This window comes from Camelus ferus, chromosome 20 (genome assembly GCF_009834535.1).
Source record: "Camelus ferus isolate YT-003-E chromosome 20, BCGSAC_Cfer_1.0, whole genome shotgun sequence".
NCBI classification, from domain to species: Eukaryota; Metazoa; Chordata; class Mammalia; order Artiodactyla; family Camelidae; genus Camelus; species Camelus ferus.
This window is the reverse complement of record NC_045715.1, coordinates 20458134-20482896: the sequence shown is the minus strand read 5'-3', so window position 1 is coordinate 20482896 and position 24763 is coordinate 20458134. Positions and strand designations below refer to the sequence as shown.

The window sequence follows — 24763 nt, the reverse complement described above, 5'->3', positions numbered from 1 at the left end:
TGCTCTGTATCCCTCAGTATCTTTTGGATGCGGTGGACATATCTGACCATCTGTGGTAGGCAGAATGGTGCCCCCCACCTCCACCATCACCAGAGATGTTCATGTCCTGATGCCTGGAGACTGAACATATTAGGTTACAAAGCAAAGGGAAGTTCAGGTTGCAGATGGAATTAAGGTTGTTAGTCAACTGACTTAAATAGATTATCTGGGATTATTTGGGTGAGCCCAATGTAATCACATGGGTCTTTAAATGCGAGAGAGGGAGGAAGAGGAGACCAGAGTGATGCAATGTGAGAAGATCCTGCTGTTTCCGCCTTTGACCATGGAGGAGGGGGACCATAAGCCAAGGAATGCAGGTGGCCTCTAGAAGCTGGAAAATGCAAGGAAATGGATTCTCCCCCAGGGCCTCCAGAAAGGCTCTACCAACACCTCAGTTTAACCTAGTGAGACCCATGTTGGGTTTCTGATCTTCAAAATTCTGAGAGTCAATTTGTGTTACCATTAAGTTTGTGGTTATTTGCTATAGCAGCCATGGGAAACCAATACATCATGTCTCAAGGATGGGCAGCAGGTTTATCTCCCTAGACACTGAGTCTCATCTAGGAGTAGCCCCTCAGATGGCAGCCACTTCTGTAGCCCAGAACTTCCTGCAGGTTGAGGAATGGAGGCAATGGAGCTATGGGGATGCATGAGAAAGGGGTGCTGGAAGAGAAGGATCTGGATCCCAAAGAGAAAAAGAATCAAGTGTTTCTATTGCTCAGAAGTCAGTGAAGTGGGACCCTAAGGTGAATGTCCTTGTGTGCTTGGGGTAGGGAGCCAGGGAACCAGTGGCAGCTAGTGGTGAGCTGTGAGCCAGGACACCTGGGTTAGGAAGGGGTGGGGAGCTCGAAGAAAGAGCAGGGTGGGAACACCCAGCTTCCTTGGGTCATTCAAGTGGCACCTGTTGCCACAGAATGAATTAGGAATGGGGGTGGAATGTGGAGATTTATTGTCTCCACAGCCACCGGCTCGGCCTGTTTCTGATGTCCCCAGCCCCACTAACAGGATAAAGGGCTGGCTGTCTCGGGCCGAGGGAGATGCAGAGCAATATGCAGGGCTGTGTGGTGGGGAGTTGGGCTCCCTTGGGCCTGCTCCTGGTCTGTCTTCATCTCCCAGGTATGGAGGCTGTGCCCACCCTTGGGCAGAAGGGGACTGGGGGCCTCAAGGGAACTGAAATTGAAGGAAGGGGTAAAGGTAGAGGGTGTACACTTGGATCCCCCAGGGAGGTAAGAGTTGGCAGAGGGGAAGTGAAGGGACCTGAAGCAAAGGGAATCAGGGAATCAGGGAAGGGAGGGCATTGGGACCAAGCATCTGGTCCATTGGCTGCCTCCTCCTCCCTTTTCCTCAGGCCTCTTTGCACGGAGCATCGCTGTGATGGAGGAGAAAGTTCCCCAAGACTTGGGGATCAACTTGTCTCTGCTCAGACAACCTTCCCTGACCAGCCACTCCAACTCCCAACAGCCTCAGCCCAGACCAGACCCTGGGCCTAATAATTTAGCAAGGGTTCCTCTGAAGCCCAATGCTTCCCCATCATACAGCTCTCAACCTGCAGGAGGTTCTGGGGTGCAGAGGTGGTCCCCATCGCCCTCCGTGGATTCCTGGCCCTGGGAGGACCTTTGGCAGATGATGGCTGCTGCGGCTGAGGACCATGAGGGGGAAATGCTGCCTGAAGAACTGTCTTACCTTTCTAGGGTGTTTGCCCTCCCTCCTGGCAGCGGTCCTTTGCCTGCAGGGCCAGCTGCACACTCCCCAGGCTCCTCACCTAAGGCTCCACTCCTCCAACAGGACTCTGAGTCTAGACAGCCACCCCGTTCTAATGCACTGGGAGCCCAGGGAGGAATCTTTGCCCAACACCCACTGTGGTCTTCCATCAACAGGATTCGACGGCCACTTCTGCCGGGTCACCCCTGGGGGACCCTGAATCCCAGTGTGTCCTGGGGAGGCGGAGGTCCTGGAACTGGATGGGGAACAAGGCCCATGCCAGACTCTGTGGGAATCTGGGGTCACAGTAATCAATACCCAAGTACCAGTTGGGGGAATATTAATCGGTATCCAGGTCCCAGCTGGGGGAATGTTAATCGGTATCCAGGTTCTAGCTGGGGGAATATTCATCTACACCCAGCTATTAGTCAACTTCCTCCCAGAGTTCTCCATCCTCCTGGGTCTACATGGAACCTCCCAGCTGGCTTCCCCAATCCTCAAAACCCTGGGTCACAGTGGAGTTAGGGGAATGACAGAGTGGGAGAAAACCCTACGGTAGAAGTCCGAGAAGGGAGTCCTGCTCCCTCCTCTTGCAGTGTGAGCGAAATCAAGACCCTATCAGGTGTTTCCTAGCACCATCCCCTCTTTCAGCTGCCTCTCCTGACTCCCCAGTGCCGATCCCCAATAAAGCACAAGCATTTATGGAATCTGCTCCTTCTCAGTGTCTTTGTTTCTGGGTGCAAACTGAAGTGAGTTTTGTCCGTCCCCATTTTCTTTTTTTAAAATTATTTTTTATTATTTTTGGGGGGTGTGATTAGGCTTATTTATTAACTTATTTATTTAGTGGAGGTTCTGGGGACTGAACCCAGGACCTTGTGCATGCTAAGCACGCACTCTACCACTGAGCTATACCCTTCCCCCTCCCCTCCATCCCCATCCTCCGACACTCTCTTGCCAACTCCATCTTTTGTAAAAGTTCAAAGCCCAGGTGTCTGAGGGTGGAGCCCACATAGTCTCACCTGGGCCAGGTGGGAGACCTGGTTCCAGAATTGTCCTGGAATCTGGAAAGGGGAGGAGGGGCAGCAGGACTAACTGAGATGCCACCTGTGGCAGAAGGGAAGGAAGTTGGTACCAGGGCCAAGTGGGGAATGAACGCCCTTTGATTCACAGAGACACAGAGGGTCAGAGAAAGTCACTCTGTCTATGCTCATCTTTTCTTCCCAGAGAATCATGCTTCTTGGAAGTGGAGGATGCATTGATCTCCTCCCTTACACGCATCACTTGGTACATTGTGTCCCAGAGAACCACAGACTTTGGGCATTTGCGGAACAAATAGCAGACCTCAATAGAGGAAGAAAAGAAGGGATAAAGGGACAGGGAGAGAAAAACTTGGAACGAATAATCCTACCTGCGGCGGCATTTGATGCTTTTATTCCCAAATGATGACATAATCTCTCCTTTTGGTCATACTGCCTTCCATTTGGCTTTCCCAGGGGCTTGGCATCCTTGTTCAGGAGTTGAAGTGAGGTGGGGAAGGGTCATTCTAGGAAATGGAAGTTAACGTAAGCCGGCTGTGGGTGATGGGGTTTCCGAGGGTAAGCTCCTGGTGGCTGCCCAACGTCTTCCCTGTGCTGTGTGTGGATTTCACCAGACTGGTCCAGGTGTATACACCCTCCATATAGCCCCAGGTCCCGGGAGTTGGGCAGGTTGTGGGGGACAAAGAAGGAGGATAAACACCAGAATTGGACGGATGGGGAGCCGTCTGCCTGAATGTGAGGTGGGTGTTCTCAGAGAAAATGCTCCTGTCTGGTGTCTGTCATGACGCTCCATCCTATGCTAAGAATTCCTTCATGGGACACCTTCCCATCACCAACCACACGGCTGTCTATCACCTCAACCTCTTCTCCCAATTCTTTCCCACTCCGGACTCTCAGTTTCTCTCTGTCCTTGGCCAAGCGGTTCTGTTTTCAGCCCCTGTCTCTTCCACAAGCCCAAGCTCATTCTCTTGGGCTTGGTCTCATTTCTCTGTTCTTCTTTCAGGCTGTCCCCTCTCCCTAGTTCACTCCTATTTGCACTTTAAAATTCTGCATTGGCACTCCTTTCCTCTGTTCCCCACACATCCCAGAGCGCAAGCACCACTGGGAAGGGACTCAGTATTGTACACAGCTGCACCCCCAGCACCATGGATAGTGTCTGGACACCGAGTCAATCAGTGCACCCTCTTTCTTTCTGCAACTCCCCCTGTTTTCTCGTCTTCCACCTTATTCCTGAGCCACAGGGCTGCACAAAGACTCCCATCTGTCCTGCTGCTGTGGGCTTCCCAGAACCTCACTGACCTCTCCCTACAAACTCCACAAAGCCCTTCTAAGCTCATAAATGCTCTGTACACGCCATCCTTGAAGTTTCCTGGATATCTGTGAGGAAGGTGTTGGTGTTATAAGGTAAAAAAACAGAGATTTTTGCTCAGAGAGATTAAGCAACTTACACAGGGTGACATAGCGAACAAGTGACAGTCAGTGACTCAAACCAATTTTTTTTTCATTATCTGTCCAGGGTGTGTTCAAGGATAATATGCAATTAACAAAAACCCGTCTAATTTTTACTGAGTACCTACTATGTGCCAGACTCTGGACGAGGTGCTTTGACACACACCTTTCCAGCTAACCCCCACAGCAGTCGCATCGGGGAAGCATTGCTGGGCTCGTTATACAGGTGGAGTTACTGAGGCCCAGAGAGGGAAGGGAGCCAACACTGACAGAGGTAACTCTGAGCAGAGGGAGTGGAGTTCATCCTCTCCTTGGTGCTGATGGAAGGCTCCGGGAAGCTGTGGTCAACCCCAGCAGAGCCCTGTCTTTGCTTTAAGGTCAGCTGCTGCTATTAAGAAAAAAAAAGCGGAACTGGTCAGTAATCTGCGATATAATGAAAGTCCTAAGTTTTGCAGTGGGAGCTGCTGCTGGTGTGCTGAGTTTTATGTTTTTGTTAGTGGCTGACCGGTGGGAGTGGTGGCTGGAGTAGCAGGAGTCATTTCTCCTGTCCCAGGAGGGACGGTGTGGCAGCAGAAAGAGCCCTTGTGCGGAAGTTAGAAGACAAGGTTCCCCTTCCATGTGCCCACACAGCCTTCTCTGCTGTGTCCCATAGGCTGGTCATTTACCTCTGTGGACCTTAGTTTTCTCGTCTGTAAAACAGAGTAAAAGCAGATGTCTACCTCGCAGCGTTGTTATGAAGTTTAATTAAGAAAATGATAAACTGCCTTAGAGGCTGAAAAATGGAGCAGTTGTAAGAGCTTGATTATAACGCAGGACGTTGTCCCAGTGAGGCAGTCCTGGCGGCACCACAGACAAGGAGCGCTCTTAGCCCGCAGTGGGCTTGTCTCTGAAGTGGCCGAAGTTGACTTCACAGCTGATTGGGTTTTTTAAATTTTAATAATACATTTTATTAAACTTAATATTCCAAAATAGTATCATTTCAACATATAATCAATATATTTTTAAAAAAATAAATGAGATTTTTTTACATTCTTTTTTTCCCATAGTAAGCCTTTGAAATCTGGGGTAAGTACAATTTTATACTTACAATGTATCGCAGTTGGGATGAAAAATTTGAATTGGAGATTATTGCTCTGTATCTAGATTTCAAAAATTTACAGTTGAAAAAAAGTAAATTTGTAGACCTAAGGAATTCCAAACATACTTAAAAGTTTTTCCAATTATGGAATCGAGTATCAGTTTTAAAATTTAACATAGAAATTAATGACATTATGCTAAGTAAAAGAAATCAGACACAAAAGGTCAAATATTGTATGATTCTATTTATATGAAATGTCCTCAATAGGTTAACCTATCGAGACAGAACATAGATTGGTGGTTGCCAGTGGCTGTGGAGCGCAGAGTCAGGAGGAGAGGGGGGAGGGTATATCTCAGTGGTAGAGCGCATACTCAGCATGCACCAGGTCCTGGGTTCAATTCCCAGGACCTCTATTAAACAAACAAACAAACACACACAGCTAACCACCCCCACCCCTGCCAAAAAAACAAAAAGAGTGAGGAGTAATTGCTCAATGCATATGGCGTCTTCTCACAGTGGACTGTTGAGTGTGGAATGATGCTTCCCCATGGGAATCACTCAAGAGAATCATTCCAAGATCAAGAAGGGAGAGTCAGCTTCTCATTGAAATATTTCATTCCTCAAACAAACCTTCTTGCAGAGGTCTTTCACTTACACACTTGCTCTCGGGTGATGATAATAATAGCTTCCTTTCTTATATATTTACCATGAACGAAATGTGTTACAGGATTACCTCAATTCTCACAGCAATTCTAGGATGTATTTACTCTAATTATGTCCCTTTTACAGGTGAAGAAATTGAGGCTCAGCAAGGTTAGGTAACTCACAGCTAGTAAGAGATGGAGCTTGAGTTTTGTCCCACTTAGAAACTGCAAGCTCAGGTGGGCAAACTGTACCGAGCAGGTGAAGGCGAGGTTCTCCAGCCCCCACAGCTTAATCGCCACCTGGAGTCCTTCCTCTGCCAAGTCCATTTTCACCCGTCTCCATGTCACCTGAAGACTAGCAGCCAGGTTTTGGTTTTGTCTCTCTCTCCAGACCAAGTGCCTACCTCCTGTGTTCCTCTTATTATTCCGTTGGAAGGTTGTCCCCTAGTGTCTTTTTCCACCTCTTTCTAGGTCGGCATTCTCCTTTTGCTGTCAGGAAACTGGTGAACACATCCAGAAGACACTGACCTTTACAAACGCATATTGTCACATGTGAGAGTGAGCACACCAGCCCTTGGGAAGGTCGGTCATACAATGTGTGGTCCTCTGTAACTGGCCTCTTTCACTTAGCACAATGTTTGCAAGGTTCAGCCATGTTGTAGCAGATATCAGTACTTCATTCCTTTTTATCATTGAATTCTTTTTGATTTCATTGTTTCATTGTATGGGTGCAACACTTTACTTATCTACTTATCAATTGATGGGTAGTCTGAGCTGCCTCCACTCTTAGGCTATTACGAATCATGCTGCTACGAACATTTGTGCGCAAGTGTTTGTGTAGACATATATTTTCATTTCTCTGGAGTATATATCTTAGGAGTGGAATTTCTGGGTCATAAGTTATCTCCATGTTAAGCTTTTTGGGGAACTGCCAAACAGTGATGTTCCAAAGCTGCTGCACCGTTTCATGTTCCCACCAGCTGTGTATGATGATCCCAATTTTCCCACATTCTTGTCAACACTTGTTATTATTTGTCTTTTTATTTTAGCCAGCTTAGTGGATGTGAAATTATATCTTACTGGGGGATAACTCTTTTAAGTGCATAGATTTTAGAATTTTGCAACCTATTTTCTTCCCCTAATATAACATACTTAAAAAAACCCTCATGACCAGTGTTACATAGTATGTTTCTTTCTCATTAAGATTGTCTGATTATTAGCATTATTAAATCTTATTAATTCTTATTTTATTATAATTAGTAGGGCAATCTAGATTTTTAATCTTCTCGGAGATGAGGAATTAGGCTGACTTTATTAGCTCTCTTTTTTAGTGGCTTTTTTTTTTTTTGGTTAATTTATTGCCTTAATACGTACTATGGAAACCACCTTCTCCTTCATCCCTGCCTCAGACATCCTCTCTTGTCATATGTTCCTGTTTCTGCTAAAGTTCATTCTCAGAGTGGGGCTACTTGGTTTTCTCACAGTTGCCTGCATTTTTCTTTTCTCCTTACGTAGGTGAAAGCAAGCACCTATCTCTGCTTTATAACCACACATATAATTAACAGAAGAAACAAAACGAACAATTCCTTTTTGATTCAAATCAATTTTTAATAGCTCCATCCTTTCTTTTCTATTACAGATGTCTTTTGTGAACTTTATATGAACTTTTATCTTTCGAGTATCATAATGATCTCATGGCCTTTACAGCCACAATTTACTGCAATTAACCATAATTACCATTCCTCCTCCTCATCTTTCTTCTCATGCTCATTGACTCAGGATGAACAATGGAGATCCTTTAAATTGGCTCCTTTGTCCTTTATAGCACTTTCCTTGACACTCTTGAAGGCATCCTGGCTTTCTGGCAACAACTGAACATTCAAGATCTGTCCTGAGTCTTTCTTTCCCTGAGACATGGAATCAGCTATCATTGGAGACTTACTGATGGGTTCTAGTTTCTTTAAGTGAAAAATAGTATTTGAAACAAAAACGAGGTGCTGGGGGTCCACATGAGAATTGTGGTAAAAATCCTACCTCCCTTGTTGGCCACTTTTAAGATAGACAATTACATGGAGTTTGTGAATTTAACATGATACGTGTTTTGTGTCCTATTTTTGTGAGACTGTGTGGACCATCAACCACAAAGACGTTCAACATCACCAGGAGACTGAAGGGGAGAAACACAGCCTGGACCAGGTTGTGTGCAAGAATGAAGTGGAGGGACATGCGGAGGCCAGTATAGATGTGGGCGAGGTTGGAGGGTGTGAATTGGGTAGCATTCATCTAAGGTAAGATTAGGAACCAGGGCCAGTTCACTGCGGAGATTCTGGAGTCATCAGATTGGGATAGGATGAAGGGTTCAGTGATTTTTGCACCTGGCTAGGGCCTGTTTGAGCTGAGGATGGGAACATATTCATCCCTGTTATGGGTTGAATTGTGTCCCCCCAAAAGATATGTTGAAGTCCTAACCCGTGGTACCTATGAATGTGATCTTATTTGGAAATAGGGTATTTACAGAGGTAATCAAGTTAACATGAGGTCATTAGGGTAGGTCTTAATCCACAGGACTGGTGTCTTTATAAACAGGAGGAAATCTGGACATAGACACACACAGAGGGAAGACCATGTAAAGACACAAGGATCATGTCATCTACAAGTCTAGGAATGCTTGAGGCTACCAGAAGCAAGGAGACTGGCATGGAAGGATGCTCTCTCACGGTCCTCAGAGGGAACCAACTCTGTTGACACCTTGAGTTCAGACTTCTAGCTCCAGAATGGAGGGACAACAAATTTCCATTGTTGAAGCCACCCAGTTCGTGGCACTTCATGCGGCAGTTCTAGCAACTAATGCAGACCCTTTAACTTCACCTCCTTCACCTGACACCCCTCCAGCCTTTCTCCATCACCTGAGTTGTTGCCAGTTACCTGCAACTCAGTGCAACAGACTCTAAGATGTGGGTTCGTCACCAGTTGTGGGTTCTGGCCAGCAGAAGTCCCACCGAGACGGAATGAATTACTCAAGACTCTGGGGAAGTCAAGAGAGCAAGAGGGAGTCAGGAGCCAACTCCACGAGCCTCTCAAATCTCTCATATTTATTGAGTACAGTCAAAGCAGGAATTTAGGGAAGGACAGGGTGGGATCACAATGAGTACAAAGGCTTTGTTTATTGTTGGTGTTTGGCTCAAGGTTAGAAGATCCTTTTTGGTGAATCATAATCGTGTTGAGCCTTTCAGCTTACCAGGGCGGAAGGTATGAGAATCAGCTGCTTGACAAGATTTTCCTGGACTCAGGCGGCTGTGCCTGTCTTAGGTTGCCCCCTCAGGGGATCTTACCTGTCATTGGCTAACCAGCCTTCTCACCTCTGAGTCTGCAGCTTCTTACCATTCCAGCCCAAGGCTGTTTTGGGGATAGAAGACTAACAGCAGGCATGCCCAGCGTTTACAGCTGGGGGCCTGGGTCATTGCTAAAATCTCAAGGCAGGTACTAAGCACATCTTCTTTAAGGAAGTAAGTGGCTGGGATTGTTACAATTTGTTAACCCAATCATGGGCTCCCACACTAAGATACTTTCTCAAGAGCAGGTTACATTATCCACTCATTTAACTATTAACATTGCACATTTACCACATCCAGGTACTGGGGCTCCAGCAGGGAACATGACTCTTGGGGTGCTCTCCTCCTGGAACTTCTCCAGGCTACTGGAGAAGGAAGACACATCACATGGTTACACAAAGAATACTGAATCTAAAACAGTGATGTGCTAGAGAGCAGGGCAGCCCTGTGTGAGGCGCTGGGAGATGGTGGCGGGGCAGGAAACTTCCAGGCAGAAGGAGCCATGGGGAGCCCTGTGGGGCAAAGCCTGGGGCATCTGCAGAACCAATGGAAGCCTGAGGGCCACAGAGAGGGGCCGAGGGGAGGTGCCAGGGCAGATCCTTGGGGCTTGTAGGCCCTCTTAGAGATCTGGGGTTCTATCCCTATCTGAAGAACCATGGGAATTCAGAGTTTAATGCAGGGGAGAACACATTCACCTTTTAAGATAATTTCTCTGAGTGGAGATGGGGCTGTAGGGGAGTGTGGGTGAGCTAAGGGGTAGATTTGGGTGACAGGGGAGCTTCAATAATGTGAGAAAGGGGTACCGAAAAGGGCTTCACGTTTGCTGGGTGCTGACTCCAGCTGGGCCAGTCACTTGGAGAGGAAATGACTCCTCAGATGGCTCCGCAGAGCCTTGCACAGTGTGTGCTTTATGTACAGGGAGGGGCTTTTGTTTAATTACTAAATTTGTTTCCTGTTTGTGTCCTTCTTTCTCACATGGGGATCCTCACGGCCTCCAGCCTGGGTGGCTCCAGCCACCTCCTGATCGGCCTCCTCCCCACAGGCCCTGTGTCCTCCAGCTCATCCTAAGGGTCAGCTCAAGCTGAGGAGAGGGGAGGATGGGGAGGTGTTGTTTAAAAGGCATAAAGGTACAGACTTTCAGATTTACAGGATGAAGAGAGCTATGGCCATGGAGGGTGATGATGGAATGTGATGATGGCTGCACAGCAATGTGAATGTTTTTAGTATCACTGAACTGTACACTTAAAAAGGGTTAAGAAGGTAAATTTTTTGGGAGGGGTGATTAGGTTTATTTATTTATTTATTATTTTTAATGGAAGTACTGGGGATTGAACCCAGGACCTCATGCATACTAAGCACGCATTCTACGACTGAGCTATACCCATCCCCTAGAGCTGACTTTTAAAAAAGTTATATTATATTAAAATACACATCATATAAAATTTACTGGGGGGAGGGTATAGCTCAGTGGTAAATACGTGCTTAGCATGCATGAGGTCCTGGGTTCAATCCCCAGCACCTGTTGGCTCTAGTCAGACCACTCCCCTACCCAAGGGTCGCTAGCACCAGAGCCTGGGGCTTGCACTGAAGGTCATTCCCAAGTGGCCAGCTGCCCCTCTGGATGCTGGCTTCCTCTGCTCCTCACCCTCATCCCCGGGCCTGGCTCTATGTTGGGCACACAACACTAGTGCAATGTCTTTAGAACCAATGAATACATGCAAGTAAGCAGCAGGCCCCCTGCCCAGCCCTTGAGCCCATGGCCACCCAGCACCCTCGCACCTGTCATCCACCCTCCTCTTTGCTTATTAAACGGTCCCTTCAACCACTGAGATTTGAGATTCCAGTTCTAGAGATTTGAACAAAACCTGGGGAATCCTGGGAGGTTCCTGGGGAGAAAGCAGTGAAAGTTTGTTTGGTTTAGGGAAAAACTTAAGATACTGATTAATCTTTGATGCTAAATAAAAATACAACTTTAAATAAGTTTGTTAAAAATCTAAGGGCAACCACAAATTCCACTGGAACTTGAAGGTCCATATTTAAATCACTGGAAGAGCTGAAACAACCACACTGAGAGTAATCCTTTCAGTAAAAAACAGGAAAGAAAAAAAAATACCCAGAAAAAACAAAATATAGAGACATACAGCTTAATCTCTTTTAAACAGTTCATTCGTGGAGAAAGTTGGGTCAGGATGTTTTTCAGTGGTTACTCCCTGGTGGTGGAGTTTCTCAGCTTTTTACTTTGTAAACACAAGCACCGTTTGAACTTTTTCAAGGAGCATAAATATACGATACTAGATTTATAATGAAAGCAAAGAAACCAAAGCAACAAACAAGCCAACCTGTCTGCAAAGGATTCCTTGTCCCCGAAATCTTTCTTGACCCCTCACTGAACTCCCCTTCCCTGTGCCTTTCTCGTGACATTGAATAATTATGGTTGTAACTACTATAACTAGTGAGCCAGGCATAAACCCTCCAAACTTCAGTTTCCTAATCTGTAAAATGGGGATAGTCAGAGTGTCCATGTGATAAAATTGTTGAGATGACTCAATCAAATAATTGCATGTTAAATGCTGAGCATAGTATTTGGCACAATAAGAACTCAGTCAACTTTTGCTGCTGTTACCATGACTACAATATACTCTAATTCCATACAACCTTCAAAGGTAGGCATCATCAATATTAGAAATGATGAAAATAAGGCTCAGAGAGGTTTAGTAACTAGTCTAAAGTCACACAGCTAATAATGGGCCTCCTGGGAAGTGAGAGGAAGTTCATCACCCATGAGTGAAAACTGGTGAATTTGCACACAGTGAATGAGAGGACCATCTGGGGGAGAAATCACAGATGTGCTGAGGAAATTCGGGAATAATCAAGTCCAATCCAAGGGTAACACTAGGAAGCATGTCTGGTTGGAGACTATAACTCAGGAAGGAAAAACTGGTATCATGGTCCTGTGCCCCATCTGAGGAAAGAATGTGGCTGCAGCAGGGGGTGTCCTCTATGGGATCGAGGAAAGGGGGACCCAGGGGCCAAGAACTGTGAGCTGTTTAATTGCTCCCTGTGGGGAGACAGGCTCATTCTGGCTATGAATATTCTTCCTGTTGTAACCTACTTATAAACAGCAACATTCAATGGCTATGTCAGGTGTATAATACACTGAACTCACAGTCATGCTCTATGTATCAAAAGGTGGGTGGAGAAAGGAACTTCTTATGTCAATTTGAGGAAAGAATATGTATGCCACCTATACTGTGATTACACTAGAATCTCTCCCTGACTTAAGCCAGACCAACAGCACAGGCACACAGACTGCTTTGCTCTGAGAGATTCTGCCTGAACACAGTACCACCAGCTGTCACAGGGACACTGGAAGAAATGAATAAAACCTATGAAACTTGTACTTAGGATAAGGATGCGTTGAGATGCTGCTCGCTTTATCACACCACTTCCATGGGGACCTCCTCATCTCAAGGGAAGCAACAGCCATGCATCTCCTGAGACTATGGACTCTTTTTACTTTGTGTACGTTGGGTGCCATGTAATGACTGTGTTTCCTTCTTTGAATTGGCTGCTAGAGAGCTCAGTTCCAAATTTGTGATCTCCCTGCCGGCATGATGTTTATACTAACCTAACTCTTGGTTTTGTCTGATTTTTCTAACTATTTATTTTCCCTAGTTGTAATTTTCTATTGTTTAAGCTATTTTCGATTATGATTAAAACAACGCTGGTATAAATGAACACTGTATTTATTCCAGGACTGGGGTTCATTGTGACCTGGATGAAATGTTCCCAAAATATCCACCTCTCCTGATTTTGATTTCTTGGTCACCAAGCAACATTCTGATTGGCAGTCGGCCTCCCCTTCTAGGAATCCTGCTACTAGGAGGTGGGGGCACCCTGGATTCCACCTCGGGAGCTAAACGGTCCCACACTAGAGATCCAGCAATATTTTGTGCCTGTCCCATTTTCTTTTCTGGGAGTAGAGATTGTTCTAGAGTTCAGAAGGGAGCTTCCTGGGCAAACGCACAGTGCAGCCAATTCTCTTGCTTCATTTTATACAAGGCAAACCCATCTGTAATGCTTTCCGGGGGAAGATAAGGGGAAGGAACCAGCACTAAGGAGAGTCAGAGAGTACCAGGCAGCTTACTGTATGAACATATTTCATTCTGGCAGTAGTAGCGGTTTACCTGGAGCAGGTTAGAGCAGCTTTCTCTCTCTTTTATTTATAAAATAGAGATAATAATATCGCCTCCCAATTTGCATGAATTAAATGAGATAGCCCATGTAAATCATTTAGCACCGCTGCTACAACTATTGCCAAGACTAGCCATTAATTATCATCGCTGTAATTCTATGAGGTGGGTAAGATTACTCACGTTTTGAAAAAGGCAAGTGGAGAAGCCCGCGCTCCTGTAAGTCCGCGGTCTTCCACTAGAGGGCAGGCTGAGGCAGGGGAATACCTGAAGGAGGCTCCCTTTTCCGTAGCTTTGTTAACCAGGAACCTGCGGTAACAGTGGGGAATGACAGCAAACATTGATGCTCTTGTTGAATAAGTGTGAGCCTCCAAAGTTCTAGAAGTACTAGCCAGGGTTCCATCTCCATCTTCCCCTCGCTCTGCCCCTGAAGTCACTGTTCAGTTCAAGGTCTCTTATGGTCTTTGTTTCTTTCCCTATGACTCACCGTGACATCTAAATTTAAGTCAATAAATAAGAGACAGCATACCGAACCTTCCCACCACCTCCCGCGCAGGGCAACTCAGATTTCTCCTTTAGGCCGACTTAGACCCACGAGCTCATTTGATCTCCACCGCAATAATTCCGGTGACGACTCTGGCCTGGAGCCCTGCCCCTTCCCCGCTCTTCCCCCCTCCCCCTCGTGCTCCACGTCCACCCCGCAGCTCCTATGCAGAACCTTCTGGTAATCCAGGGGGCTTGGGGAAGGCGCGGTGCCCTTCCGGGTACAGGGCTGGCAGCAAGGAAACTGTAAAAACTTACCTTTAGGGAACGGGGGTGCACCACAGGCAGGCACGGAACCCTGTCTACTGACTTCCTTTTCTCCCAGATTCAGAACTCCCGAGTCCAGGCCACCTCCCAAGCTTCTTCCCCAAACACACTCCAGTCTCCAGACCCAAGAAGCAGCTGCAGCCATCTCCGTGCTTCTACCTAAGGAGTTTTTGTTTTCCCGCCACGGGTAGCGAAGGCACTCGGGACTGGGCGGGGGCTCGCACCGGGGCGGGGCCGGGCAGCCTTGGGCGGAGCTGGACCGCTGGGTGGCGCTGTTTCTCTCGGTGAGATACCGGGTCTTCCGTCGGCTGTTCTACCTGCCCGGCTCCGCTCCCTTGCCTCTTGCTTCTCCTTCCTCGCCGCTTCTTCTTCTCCCTTCTCCCTTGCTCTCCTTTTCTTTCCTTCCACTCTCACCCTCAACAGTTGAGGGGTTTAGCTGTGCTGGCCCAGGGCCTGGGGATTTTACCTTCTCTGAGGCGGCTGCTTAGAGGGCCTGTGACCCTGTGGGTGAGGCTGCGGTGAGAGGCCACGACGCGGACGACGGAGGACGAAACCGGGGTCTCCTCTCAGGTTGCTGCCTCGGGGAGTTCCACGCGGGGCCCTCACGGCGAACACCCCACCTGGAGGAGACACGTGCTTGTGAGTTCGAGCACACACGGTTGCGTCCCTGTGCTTCTGTGCCCATCGTAAAAGAGAATAGTGTATCTCTGCAGAAGGGGCTTGATCCATGAAGAATAAGGATTACCCTCAAGGCCTGGAGTATACTGACATTTCCTGTTTTAATGATGTTTTCCGCCACCTACATACATTAGGAAACCCACTGAAGTGAGATATGTTCCTCATTAAAAAAGACCCGGGGCAGGGGTGGAGTGGATATAGCTCAGTGGTAGAGCGCATGCGCAAGGTCCTGGGTTCAATCTCCCAGTACCTCCATTAAAAAAAAAAAAAAAAATCCGGTTAACTTCTCCCATAACTGCTAAATTGACTCTTTAGCTCCCCTCCCTGATGAGGGCATACCCCTGAATTAATCCTCTAACATCCATCAGTTCAGATCTCTATGGTGACAGTCTGTAGGAACATTTCCATTCCTTGACTCTCCAGTGATTCTTAGCCCTTCACCAGCAAACCAGACCAGAAAACTGCAGTCTTGTGCCACAAACATTGGCTTGGATTGGTCTCAAAGCACTTCCTCCTCAAAGGGCGATACTTTGAAAACTATGAACCTATTTTGTTAGTGACGATGGAACGAGATTTCTTGGGTGTCAAGTTCCAAATCTACCTACTGTAACTCAATGCACAGAGGAAAGAAATGTATTGGTTCCCATTTTTGAAAATGTACTATAGTACCTGAGATGTTATCATTACAGTAAGCTGGGTGAAGAGTGCATGGGACATCTCTGTACTATTTTTGCAATTTTCTGTGAGTCTAGAATTATTTCAAAGCAAAAGAAGGAGGGAAGGAGGGAAAGAGAAAGAAGAAAAGGTGGAGAAAGAAGAGGGGCATTAAAAATATGTCCTTAGGGGAAAATTTGATAACATTAAGGAAAAGGTACTCTATTCCTGACATTTAGCTACGGCTCTATTGTGGCTTCCTGCTTTAGTGAACTGGATTAATGAACATGTGTGGTTGCAATGACTTTACCTAGACAAGAGGCAGGGATGTGTAGAAGCCATCAGCCTGCCCTGTCACATGCCCCATGAGTCCCTCACTATTGGGCCTCCCAAAGAGAGCCAAGTGTCCTTTACCAGCAGGCGGGGGCTCTGAATAATTCCTATAGCACCAGCTTTCAAGAGTGATTCTGCCTGGAGCGACTGTCATGCCTGTCTCCCTCAGGACCCCAGTAGGCTCACTGCAGCTGGTAGGTGGCTAATGGAGGTTTATAGGATGGAGATCTTGATTATGTCATCTTTAAAGACTTGACCAACATCTGGCCATGGAAGATGCCATCGAAGAGCTTATACACACAGAGCCCCAGGAATTGGGGAGCTGAGTCACTTGAGAGTCTGAAAGCCTGAGAGCAGCTGCCTTCTCCTGGGCACAAGCTGAGACTGAGGGAGACTGAAAATATATTGAATCCCCTTGGTCCCCAGGGGCACAGGCTCATTTGTGACCGTAGCAGCCTCATTGGCACCAGGCTGAGGAAGCCTTGGGTTTCTGCAGGGGTGTGAGGAATCAGAGAGGAGAGCAGCAGATGGAACGGTGGAGATTGTAGGACACTGAAATTGACTTGAGTGTCTGCTAGAAATGTGAAATGTCATATTTACCGAAAAGTGTAAGGATACCAGTCTCAGGGTACCAGGGGAAAGGGATAAAAGAAGACAATTTCTTGTCTGTTGGAGAGAAAGACTGAGAGGCTTATACATTTATGAGAGGCGTCCCTATTATACATTTGCAAATTTTCCATGGTGTGGGAATGCCACTTTTTTTTTTTAAGAAACTGTCCTTCTCTTCTCTGAATTATTTTCTAAAATTTTTTTAACTTTTTAAAATTTTTAACTTTTAATTTTTATTATTATTATTTTTTAATGGTACTGGGGATTGAACTCAGGACCTCGTGCAAGCTAAGCATGCGCTCTACTACTGAGCCATACCCACACCCCCAGATGCCACTTTTAAAGAAACGGCACAGTCTGCATGGATTGTGGAGCTTATTCTTAAAACTCAGTATATGTCTTAGTGCTTTACTGTATATTATCTCCCAAGTGTGTTTTTGCTTATTTGACTATTTTAAATTTTTACCAAACTTATACATGCATGGAATTTTAAAAGGCAAAAAGTCCTACAAGACTTATAACAAAAGGCTGTGGTCTCTTAACACTACTTTCGCAATCTCTAATTCTCTTTTCCTAGATGCCAAAATTTCAGTGCTCAATTGGTTTTATCTTCCTATTTTTTAATAACAAGTTGTATCAGCCAGGGCTGAGTGCAGGAAATGGAGATTACTCTAGGTATATTAAACAGGAAGGGATTTTACAAAGACTGTTAGGAGCTTTTGAAATCTTTTAGGAGGGCTGAAGGAGCAGGTTCTCAGCTGAGCCTTAGGGAATGATAGCAGAACAGAGCAGATCTATTAGGTGACCCTTTGATGGCTTGTCTATAAATTTATCACAAATTTGTCATCAAATTCTCCTTCAACAGTGTAGTTTTCCTCTCCATTCAAATGCACGATAATTAATTTGTCTTTTTCTTGGACGTAGCCTTCTGTAACCAGGTAAAGAAATTCTCTTTATTCCTGAGGTTTTGGCCCCAAACTCCTATTTCAATCTGGACCTGTTGATCCCTAGGTGTCCCACATAGCTGCCTCTTGGGATGTCCCTTTAGCATTTATATATGTGTGTGTGTGTGTGTGTGTGTGTGTGTGTGTGTGTGTGTGTGTATAAAATGATACTGCTTAACACCTGAAGGTGACAAGAAAAACTCTGGAATTTTCTTGACCCAAGGAGGGATAGGAAAGAAGACAGAACTATTGGTTGTCATGGGCACTGTTTCCACAGCTGCATTGCCATTTTGACTGTCATTACATATAGTTTGATGGACTGTGCTGTGACAAAAATATAACTTTTTCTTGATTTAACAGTGATCTAGGCAGGACAGACAACAATAGCCCCACTTGATAAATGGACAAACTAAGGGTGAGAGAGATTATACACTCTATTAAGGAGCAGAACTGGATTAGAACCCAGGTTTTCTGGCTTTTTCTTTTCTGATGTCTGTTTTCACTCCGTTAACTCGTTCACAGTCAAAAAAATGACTGCCTTACAGTTAATGTGGCAAAAATCACCAGAAATCCTACAGTCACTAGAAGAAAAATCCCACAAAGTAGGACACCTGCTCACTACTGGAGCCTCAGTGCTGAAGTCAGTGCCTGTCCCAGAGCTGGCACTTAATGAATGTGTATAAAATGAATGAATGAACGGTGTAGCTGTTTATTTAGTGAGGGAGCAAAGCTCCAGAAATTTTAAGTGACTCATCAAAGGTCATTTGTCATATTTTATAAATTACAAGATGTGTAATAATTTTCACACTTAGTATCTCTTAAATGGGAGTATATCTTACAATCAATAACACGTCATAGTTAATTGACTGTGTTTTTCTTTCTTAGTGGTGCATGAAACAGTGGTATGTTGACAGCAAATGGAGTCTTAGATTCAGTGAAAAATGGTGGCTGTTTGTGGCCATATGCTGGGCCTCAGTGCCCAGAAAGTGCAACACAGGGAGGGAGCTGGGGTGTTACACTATGAGCTGTAACACCAGCCAACTTCCCCTGAGGCACTCAGAAGTAGGCGATCTATTTTGAAGAGAGATGCCAGTCTCTGAGAGGGCTGCTCCCCAGGCCTGGCCACTAGGGGCCTCATCAAGACATTTCATCAGAAAGATACTGGCAGTCTGGGAGCCTGTCTTTGGCCAGGCTATTGGTTGCCATGGATACTGTTTCCACAGTTGCTTTGCCCTTTTGACTGTCACTGCATCCGTACCTACCCCCGCCATTATCTCTTTTCCTTGCTGAATATATATTTAAATTAAATATTCATTCATGTCAATTTAACAGGTTTACCATATCCAGATTTTTCTAATGGTTGATTTTCATTAATGTTGACGTTTTTGGTATCTATTTGACTTTACTAGTTAGTTCTGCTTTTTATAATACTTGCAACCCTGTGGTCCAGTATCCAACGCTCCATTATACCTCAGCTCCATTCAAGTTGGGTATCAGCTGCAAGCAGCTAAACACAAGCCATGAATACTGATGAGGACGAGGAAGAATGGGTCTGTTGTGAGACCCAGTGTGAGAGAAAATGCCTCTGCTCAGTGGGTACGTCTGTAGCTCATTTGCTCGCTGCTCTGAATGGTTCAATTGCTGATGGTAAATGTCACAGCTGAGAGTTCCATGAGTTTTTCTGTTAAGGTTCCCAAATAGGGTGTAGTCACAACTTTTGCATCGTTGTAACGGCCGTGTCCACCAGCTTCCACCAGCCCCTTGAAGGCAGACGCTGTTTATATGACTCTCCACTGTGTCCTCGGAGCCACATATAGTAACTGGCGTATGTGTCCTCATTAAAGATCCGATGTATGGTGAAATGAATCATCACACATCACCTCTCCCGTGCGTAGAGCATAAAAGCTGAAAAACTCTCCTGGGCGGAGAAAATAATAAATACCTTGAAGCATCCTTGACTCAGGGCTTACAAACCCTTGGGTGGAGTCCTGAGCTTAAAACAGAGCGACTCTGCTAGTGTCCAGTCTTCAGGTTATTTCAAGGGTGGGGCCTGAGATGCTGCAAATATTTTAAAAAGCAGAATGCATCTGTCAAGGCAAATAAATGTCAAAACTGACCACATATTTTCCTCTGTATTTTACACACAGAGATGGGTTTATTTGTGTCTATGTATCCACAGCTCATTTTCAGACTGGGGGCTCCCCAAGAATGGGGACGGTGTCTGTTTTCTCTTGCTTGGCTTAAAGCCGAAAACAGATTAAAGACAAGGTTATTCATCACCTGAGAGGCAGCTGTAACAGTGAATGATCTTGGAGTCAGAAGACCTGAGTTTAACTCCACCTTCTCCCTCCCCACTCTGCCACTCACCCTCCATGTGACTCGGGGATAATTTATTTAACTCCTCTAAGCCTCAACCTTTGCATTTTTAAGAGGGGATGATTTTCTTACCTCACCGAGCTGATGTGAGGATCAAAGGAGATCACATATGTGAAAGCAGCACAAAGTGCCCATAAACATGTCATAAATGTCAGGTCAGTTACCCCCTCCCTTGGGAAGCTTTCCTGGGTCTGTGGCAACTGAGAGAGGCCCCTCCTTTGGGCTCCACCTTAACACTTACCTCTATTATAGCACCTTACAATGTAATTGTTGGTTTTCTTGTTCTCCAGGGCAAGACCTCTGTCATTCATTTCAGTTAGTCTCATGTCCTTGTTCTCAAAAGAACACCCAGCACATGCTGGCCACTTATTTAAAAAATTTTAATTTCTTTGTATTTCCTAACAAGACCGAAACCAAAGAAATAGCATCAAAAGAAAGTATGCATTCATTCCTTTATTCAAAAATACATATTTTGTCAAATCTAAGATGACACTGAGTTCAAGATGCACTATCACTTATGTCACCCTAAGAAAGAAAGACCTCTGCCAACTAAACCACGAATCGCCACCAGTGGTAAGACACATCTTCATTTTATTTATTTATTTTTAAACACCTCCTTTCCAGTGTTTTAATGTCAAACTGAAATTTCAGTTTAAAATGATTTGTTTTATAATTTTGAGTGCACACACATGCAAAAATCCCCAAATACATAGTAAATAATTAATACAGGAAAGAAACTCTGCTAGGTGTTCTAAAGTTGCACTAAAAGTGGGGAATGGGTGTTATACAGATTTTGTATTTTTAGATTCAGATATTTGTTCATAACAGTGTTGGTTGGAAGGGTTTTGTTTGTTCAATATAACATTGATCTAATGATAATTTCCTTTAGTATTTTTTTAAGAAGAAAAACTAGCTATTAACCTTAACAGTTTGTTTAGAAGTAGAACCTGGTATTTTTTAATTTCGTTAAACTTTGGTGGAGACTTTTGGTACTTTTAGATCCAGCCCTCATGTGCGGTTATAATCTAAAATCTTAAGGCTTCTGCTGTCTCCAGTATCATATTTTTCTTATAGGCTCTTTCATTAATAGCCAAAGGCAACTATAGCAGTTAAAGGAAAGAGATTTAATTGAAATTTTTAAGGTAACACTAACTATTTTTTTTGAGGTATAGTTGATGCACAATATTATATAAGTTTCAGGTGTACAATTTAGTAATTCACAATTTTTGTAGGTTATTTTCCATTATAAAACATTGGCTATATTCCCTGTGTTGTACAATATTTCCTTGTAGCTTAATTATTTTATTCATAGTAGTTTGTACTTCTTAATCCCCTCCCCCTGTCTCCCCTCTCCCCTCTTCCCTCTCCACACTGGTAACCACTAGTTTGTTCTCTATGTCTGTGCATCTGTTTCTTTTTTGTTATATTCACTAGATTTGTTTTATTTTTCAGATTCCACATATAAGTGATACAGTATTTGTCTTTCTCTGACTTGTTTCACTTAATAATACCCTCCAAGTCCATTCATGTTGTTGCAAGTAGCAAAATTTCATTCTTTTTTATGGCTGAGTAGTGTTCCTGTGTGTGTGTGTGTGTGTGTGTGTACCACATCTTCTTTATCTAGTCATCTGTTGATGGACACTTAGGTTGCTTCCATATCTTGGCTATTGTAAATAATGCTGCTATGAACATCGGGGTGCTTGTATCTTTTAGAATTAGTGTTTTTGTTTTTTTCTGATATATACCCAGGAGTGGAATTTCTGGGTCATATGGTTGTTCTATTTTTAGGTATTTGAGAAACTTCCATACTATTTCCACAGTGGCTGCACCATTCCCACCAACAGTGTAGGAGGGTTCCCTTATCTCCACATCCTCACCAACATTTGTTATTTGTGTTCTTTTTGATGATTAGTCATTTAGACTCCATTTTAAACTATAATATAATGGAGGAAAATGTACATCTTAGGGTCAGTGAAGAAAAATGTTTATTGAATGCCAATTCTTTTTTTCCCAATTCTTGTTTCATATATTGCCCCCAATATCCCTTTTCTCAAGGAAGTAAATTCTAGTGGAAGGAGACAGTGAACAAATAAAACAAAAGTTCAACTTGTGATCAGTTCCACAAAGTAAATAAAAATGATGATATATGGAAACTAGAGTTAAGAGTTTTAGATAAACCACAGGAAAAGTCATGTCTAGGTTAGAAGAATAACTGTGTGTTATTAAGGTATCAAAGAATATCTTCTGTAGGGAGAATGATGAATCACTTTTGCTGGATAACTTCACCAAGCATTCTCATTTATAAAGATGGGGAGACTGAACCAGAATGTGCAGTCATAGACATTCTTGTGAGAAGTGACACACCCAAACGGGCATAAATCCTGTTCAGGCACAATTCTTTAAGGGGTATGCTTGCTCGGTCTCCTCAACCTGGCCAGCCTAGTAACAGCACGTGCCATTTGGGGTCACTTGGATGTTGTACCACTTTTTAACAATAAATGCCTAAAAACATTCTCTAAACACTGGACTTCATAAAGAAAAAAGGAGGATTAGCTGAGTGGGGCTGGCCCTACATGCTGGAATGAGCTGTATACATTCACTGAAGAGATGACAAGCATCGATACTTGTAACAAATTACAAGTGTCATAATGAGTATGAGTATAATGTGACTTGGAATCCAGCCACCAAAGCTTGTAGTTCAAGGTCCTGGAAGTGGTCAGGGAGGGATTTCCCTTATTCTTTAAGGCTTCATTTTTCCCTTCGGGGTGTTTTTGCAGCATCTTTACCTTGTCCTTTTCTACCTTCAGTACTGTCCAGAGACCAGATGATCGTGCATTTGTCTCTGGGTCCTCACAGGCAGGAACCATGCCCTCCTTCCCAGCAGTACCTTGCAGAGGTGGCCACATTCTGGAGTTGGAGGCTACGTGGTGAGATGAGGGAGTCTGACTCAGCAAAGCCTCTGTGCTTTTGGCAGAACTGCTGACCCAAAGGGACATGAGTGTCTTGAGGGTAATCAGTATGGACCAGTTGACTTTAAGAATTTCACTTATCCTACGTGTCCTTATGCTTCTATCTTATGTACAACCCCAGGATCTTTGGAGAGCAGCAAAAAGGACTAAGATTGAATTGCCCTCTAGTCCAACAGGAACAGAAATTATTTTAAGTGAAAGAAAATAAAATGCTTCAATAGGTCTTGCATGCTAAGGTTTCCAGGCTGAGTCATGCAAGCTATGCTACTTACAGAGATTTCACCCTCTCTGCAATTGCTCAGTTATCCTTGAGGCGCGGAAACAATACGCAGACTCCCTCAGCTAGAACTTGTGGCTCTAGTGATTCCTATGACATTGCACAAACCAAGACTGCATAGGTGCTGCCCCCTTGAAGGCCAAGGCAGATTCTGGAATTCTTTCCGCTTGCCAGTGCTCTTTAGTGAATGCTCAGCCCCAAATCCCAGCCTGGACTGGGAGAGTTTTATGGTGAAGATCAGACTTTTTTTTTAAGTGTTTGGTAACTAAGAGACCATGATCTCATGCACCACGAAGAAAAACACAGTTAATTAAATTATGATATGCCATTGACTGTAAGATGTATTCCCATATGAGAGGTGTTGAATGTGAAAATTATTATATATCTTACATTTATGAAATATGATAAATGACTTCTGGTGAGTCACTTAACATTTCTGGGGCTTTGTTTCCTTATGAAATAAACAGATATACCATTCATTCATTCACCCAATCACTCTTCTTTCCTGGTATAAACTGATACCCTTGCTACAGAGAGTTTCTTGAATCACAAACTTCCTTTTCCATCGCTGCCTCCATGGGAGGTCATTTTATTATTATTCTTCCACTCCCTACTTGTGCATAGGTTACGTGTTCTCAAACTCTTAGCACTAGAAAGGACCTACTGTAGTGTTTCCCTAGATGGAGTCTATGGATGTATTCTTGGACGTCCATCATGTCCATACGACATTTTGAAAGACTGTCATGTAAGTTAGGACCCTGTTTGGCTGGGATTACAGAAGGCTGCCTACCTGAGCTGCAGTACACTACTCGTCTCATATGCAAAAGGTTGGGAGTAGCAGCCAGGGTGTAGAAAAGCCATCAGGGACCCAGGTGGTTTCTTTCCCCTGCTCCACTGTTAGCATGATGGTCTTCCCCTTCTGGTTTGTCTCCTCGATTTGCCAGACCTCCAGATCTCATACTTACCTTTCAGGCAGGAAGAAAAGCAGAGGGTGAAGGGGTGAAGGACCTTCTCCTGGTGAGCCTCTACCTTTCCACTTCAAGAGGGACACCATCCCCAGAGACTTCTGCCTCCACCCCACTGGCCAGAACCATGTCTCACCACCACACCTGGCTGCTAGGAAGACTGGGAAATTGGGTATTTCCAGTTAGACGCATTGCCACCCTACACAAAACTTGGGTTCTCCAAGTACTAAAGAAGAGGAGAATGGATTTTGGATAGTGACTCGATGTTTCTGCCACACATATTTTCTTTAGATGATAATCTTTAAAATCTCCATAATAAAATCTTTTCCTGGATTTTGTTGATGACCAATCTAAAACCAATATAAAGCTAACAGAAATGATGAGTCTTTATAATTGTCACAGGTTAGCAAGAGTAGAACAAGGACTGTCTTAGAATTTAAATGATGCCTTTGCCTTAATCTGAAGGCCAGATAATCTCACAGCTCAGTGAGAGAATGAAGTCTTGAGAGCTGGCGCAGGGAAAGCCCATGCAAAGGAGATTTGTTTAACTATGCTGTAGGAATTAATACCATGTCAGTGTTGGGAGCAAATAATTCTTTAGCAAAAAAAATCATGCATCATATTAAATTACCACTGTAATCTGTAATTTTAGTGGAACAGTAGACTACAAGTATC

At 44.6% G+C, this 24763-nt stretch overlaps 2 protein-coding genes across 6 annotated transcripts in view; one reads left to right on the top strand and one right to left on the bottom strand.

The window, feature by feature from the left end:
• The window catches only part of LOC106728913, a 37376-nt gene extending 22898 nt beyond the window's left edge, over positions 1-14478 (bottom strand). For 3 of the 5 annotated variants that reach the window (XR_004313744.1, XR_004313743.1, XM_032463500.1), the window contains exons 1-3: positions 14275-14478; positions 13657-13782; positions 3149-3283 (exon numbers count right to left, since the gene is read on the bottom strand). Coding sequence is in view for 1 of the 5 variants with exons in the window: in XM_032463500.1 (XP_032319391.1) it covers positions 3149-3160 (12 nt within the window). In the remaining 4 variants the exon portion in view is untranslated. Of the gene's footprint in view, positions 1-3148; positions 3284-4386; positions 4393-5723; positions 6477-13656; positions 13783-14274 lie in introns of all 5 variants that reach the window. The other 2 variants (XR_004313742.1, XR_004313745.1) reach the window with 2 other exon arrangements.
• On the top strand, positions 997-2447 carry C20H6orf15 (chromosome 20 C6orf15 homolog). The gene is made up of 2 exons (XM_006178814.3): positions 997-1155; positions 1388-2447. Exons 1-2 carry the CDS (start codon positions 1077-1079, stop codon positions 2263-2265), a joined length of 957 nt encoding a protein of 318 aa, XP_006178876.2. The 5' UTR covers positions 997-1076; the 3' UTR covers positions 2266-2447.
• Positions 14479-24763: the final 10285 nt, after the last annotated feature.

What these genes read in the sequence shown, in the direction of transcription:
- C20H6orf15 (XM_006178814.3), top strand. Translation starts at nt 1,077, where the DNA reads ATGCAGAGCAATATGCAGGGCTGTGTGGTGGGGAGTTGGGCTCCCTTG. An exon ending in GGTCTGTCTTCATCTCCCAG is followed by an intron (nt 1,156 to 1,387) that starts GTATGGAGGCTG and finishes CCTTTTCCTCAG; the next exon opens with GCCTCTTTGCACGGAGCATC.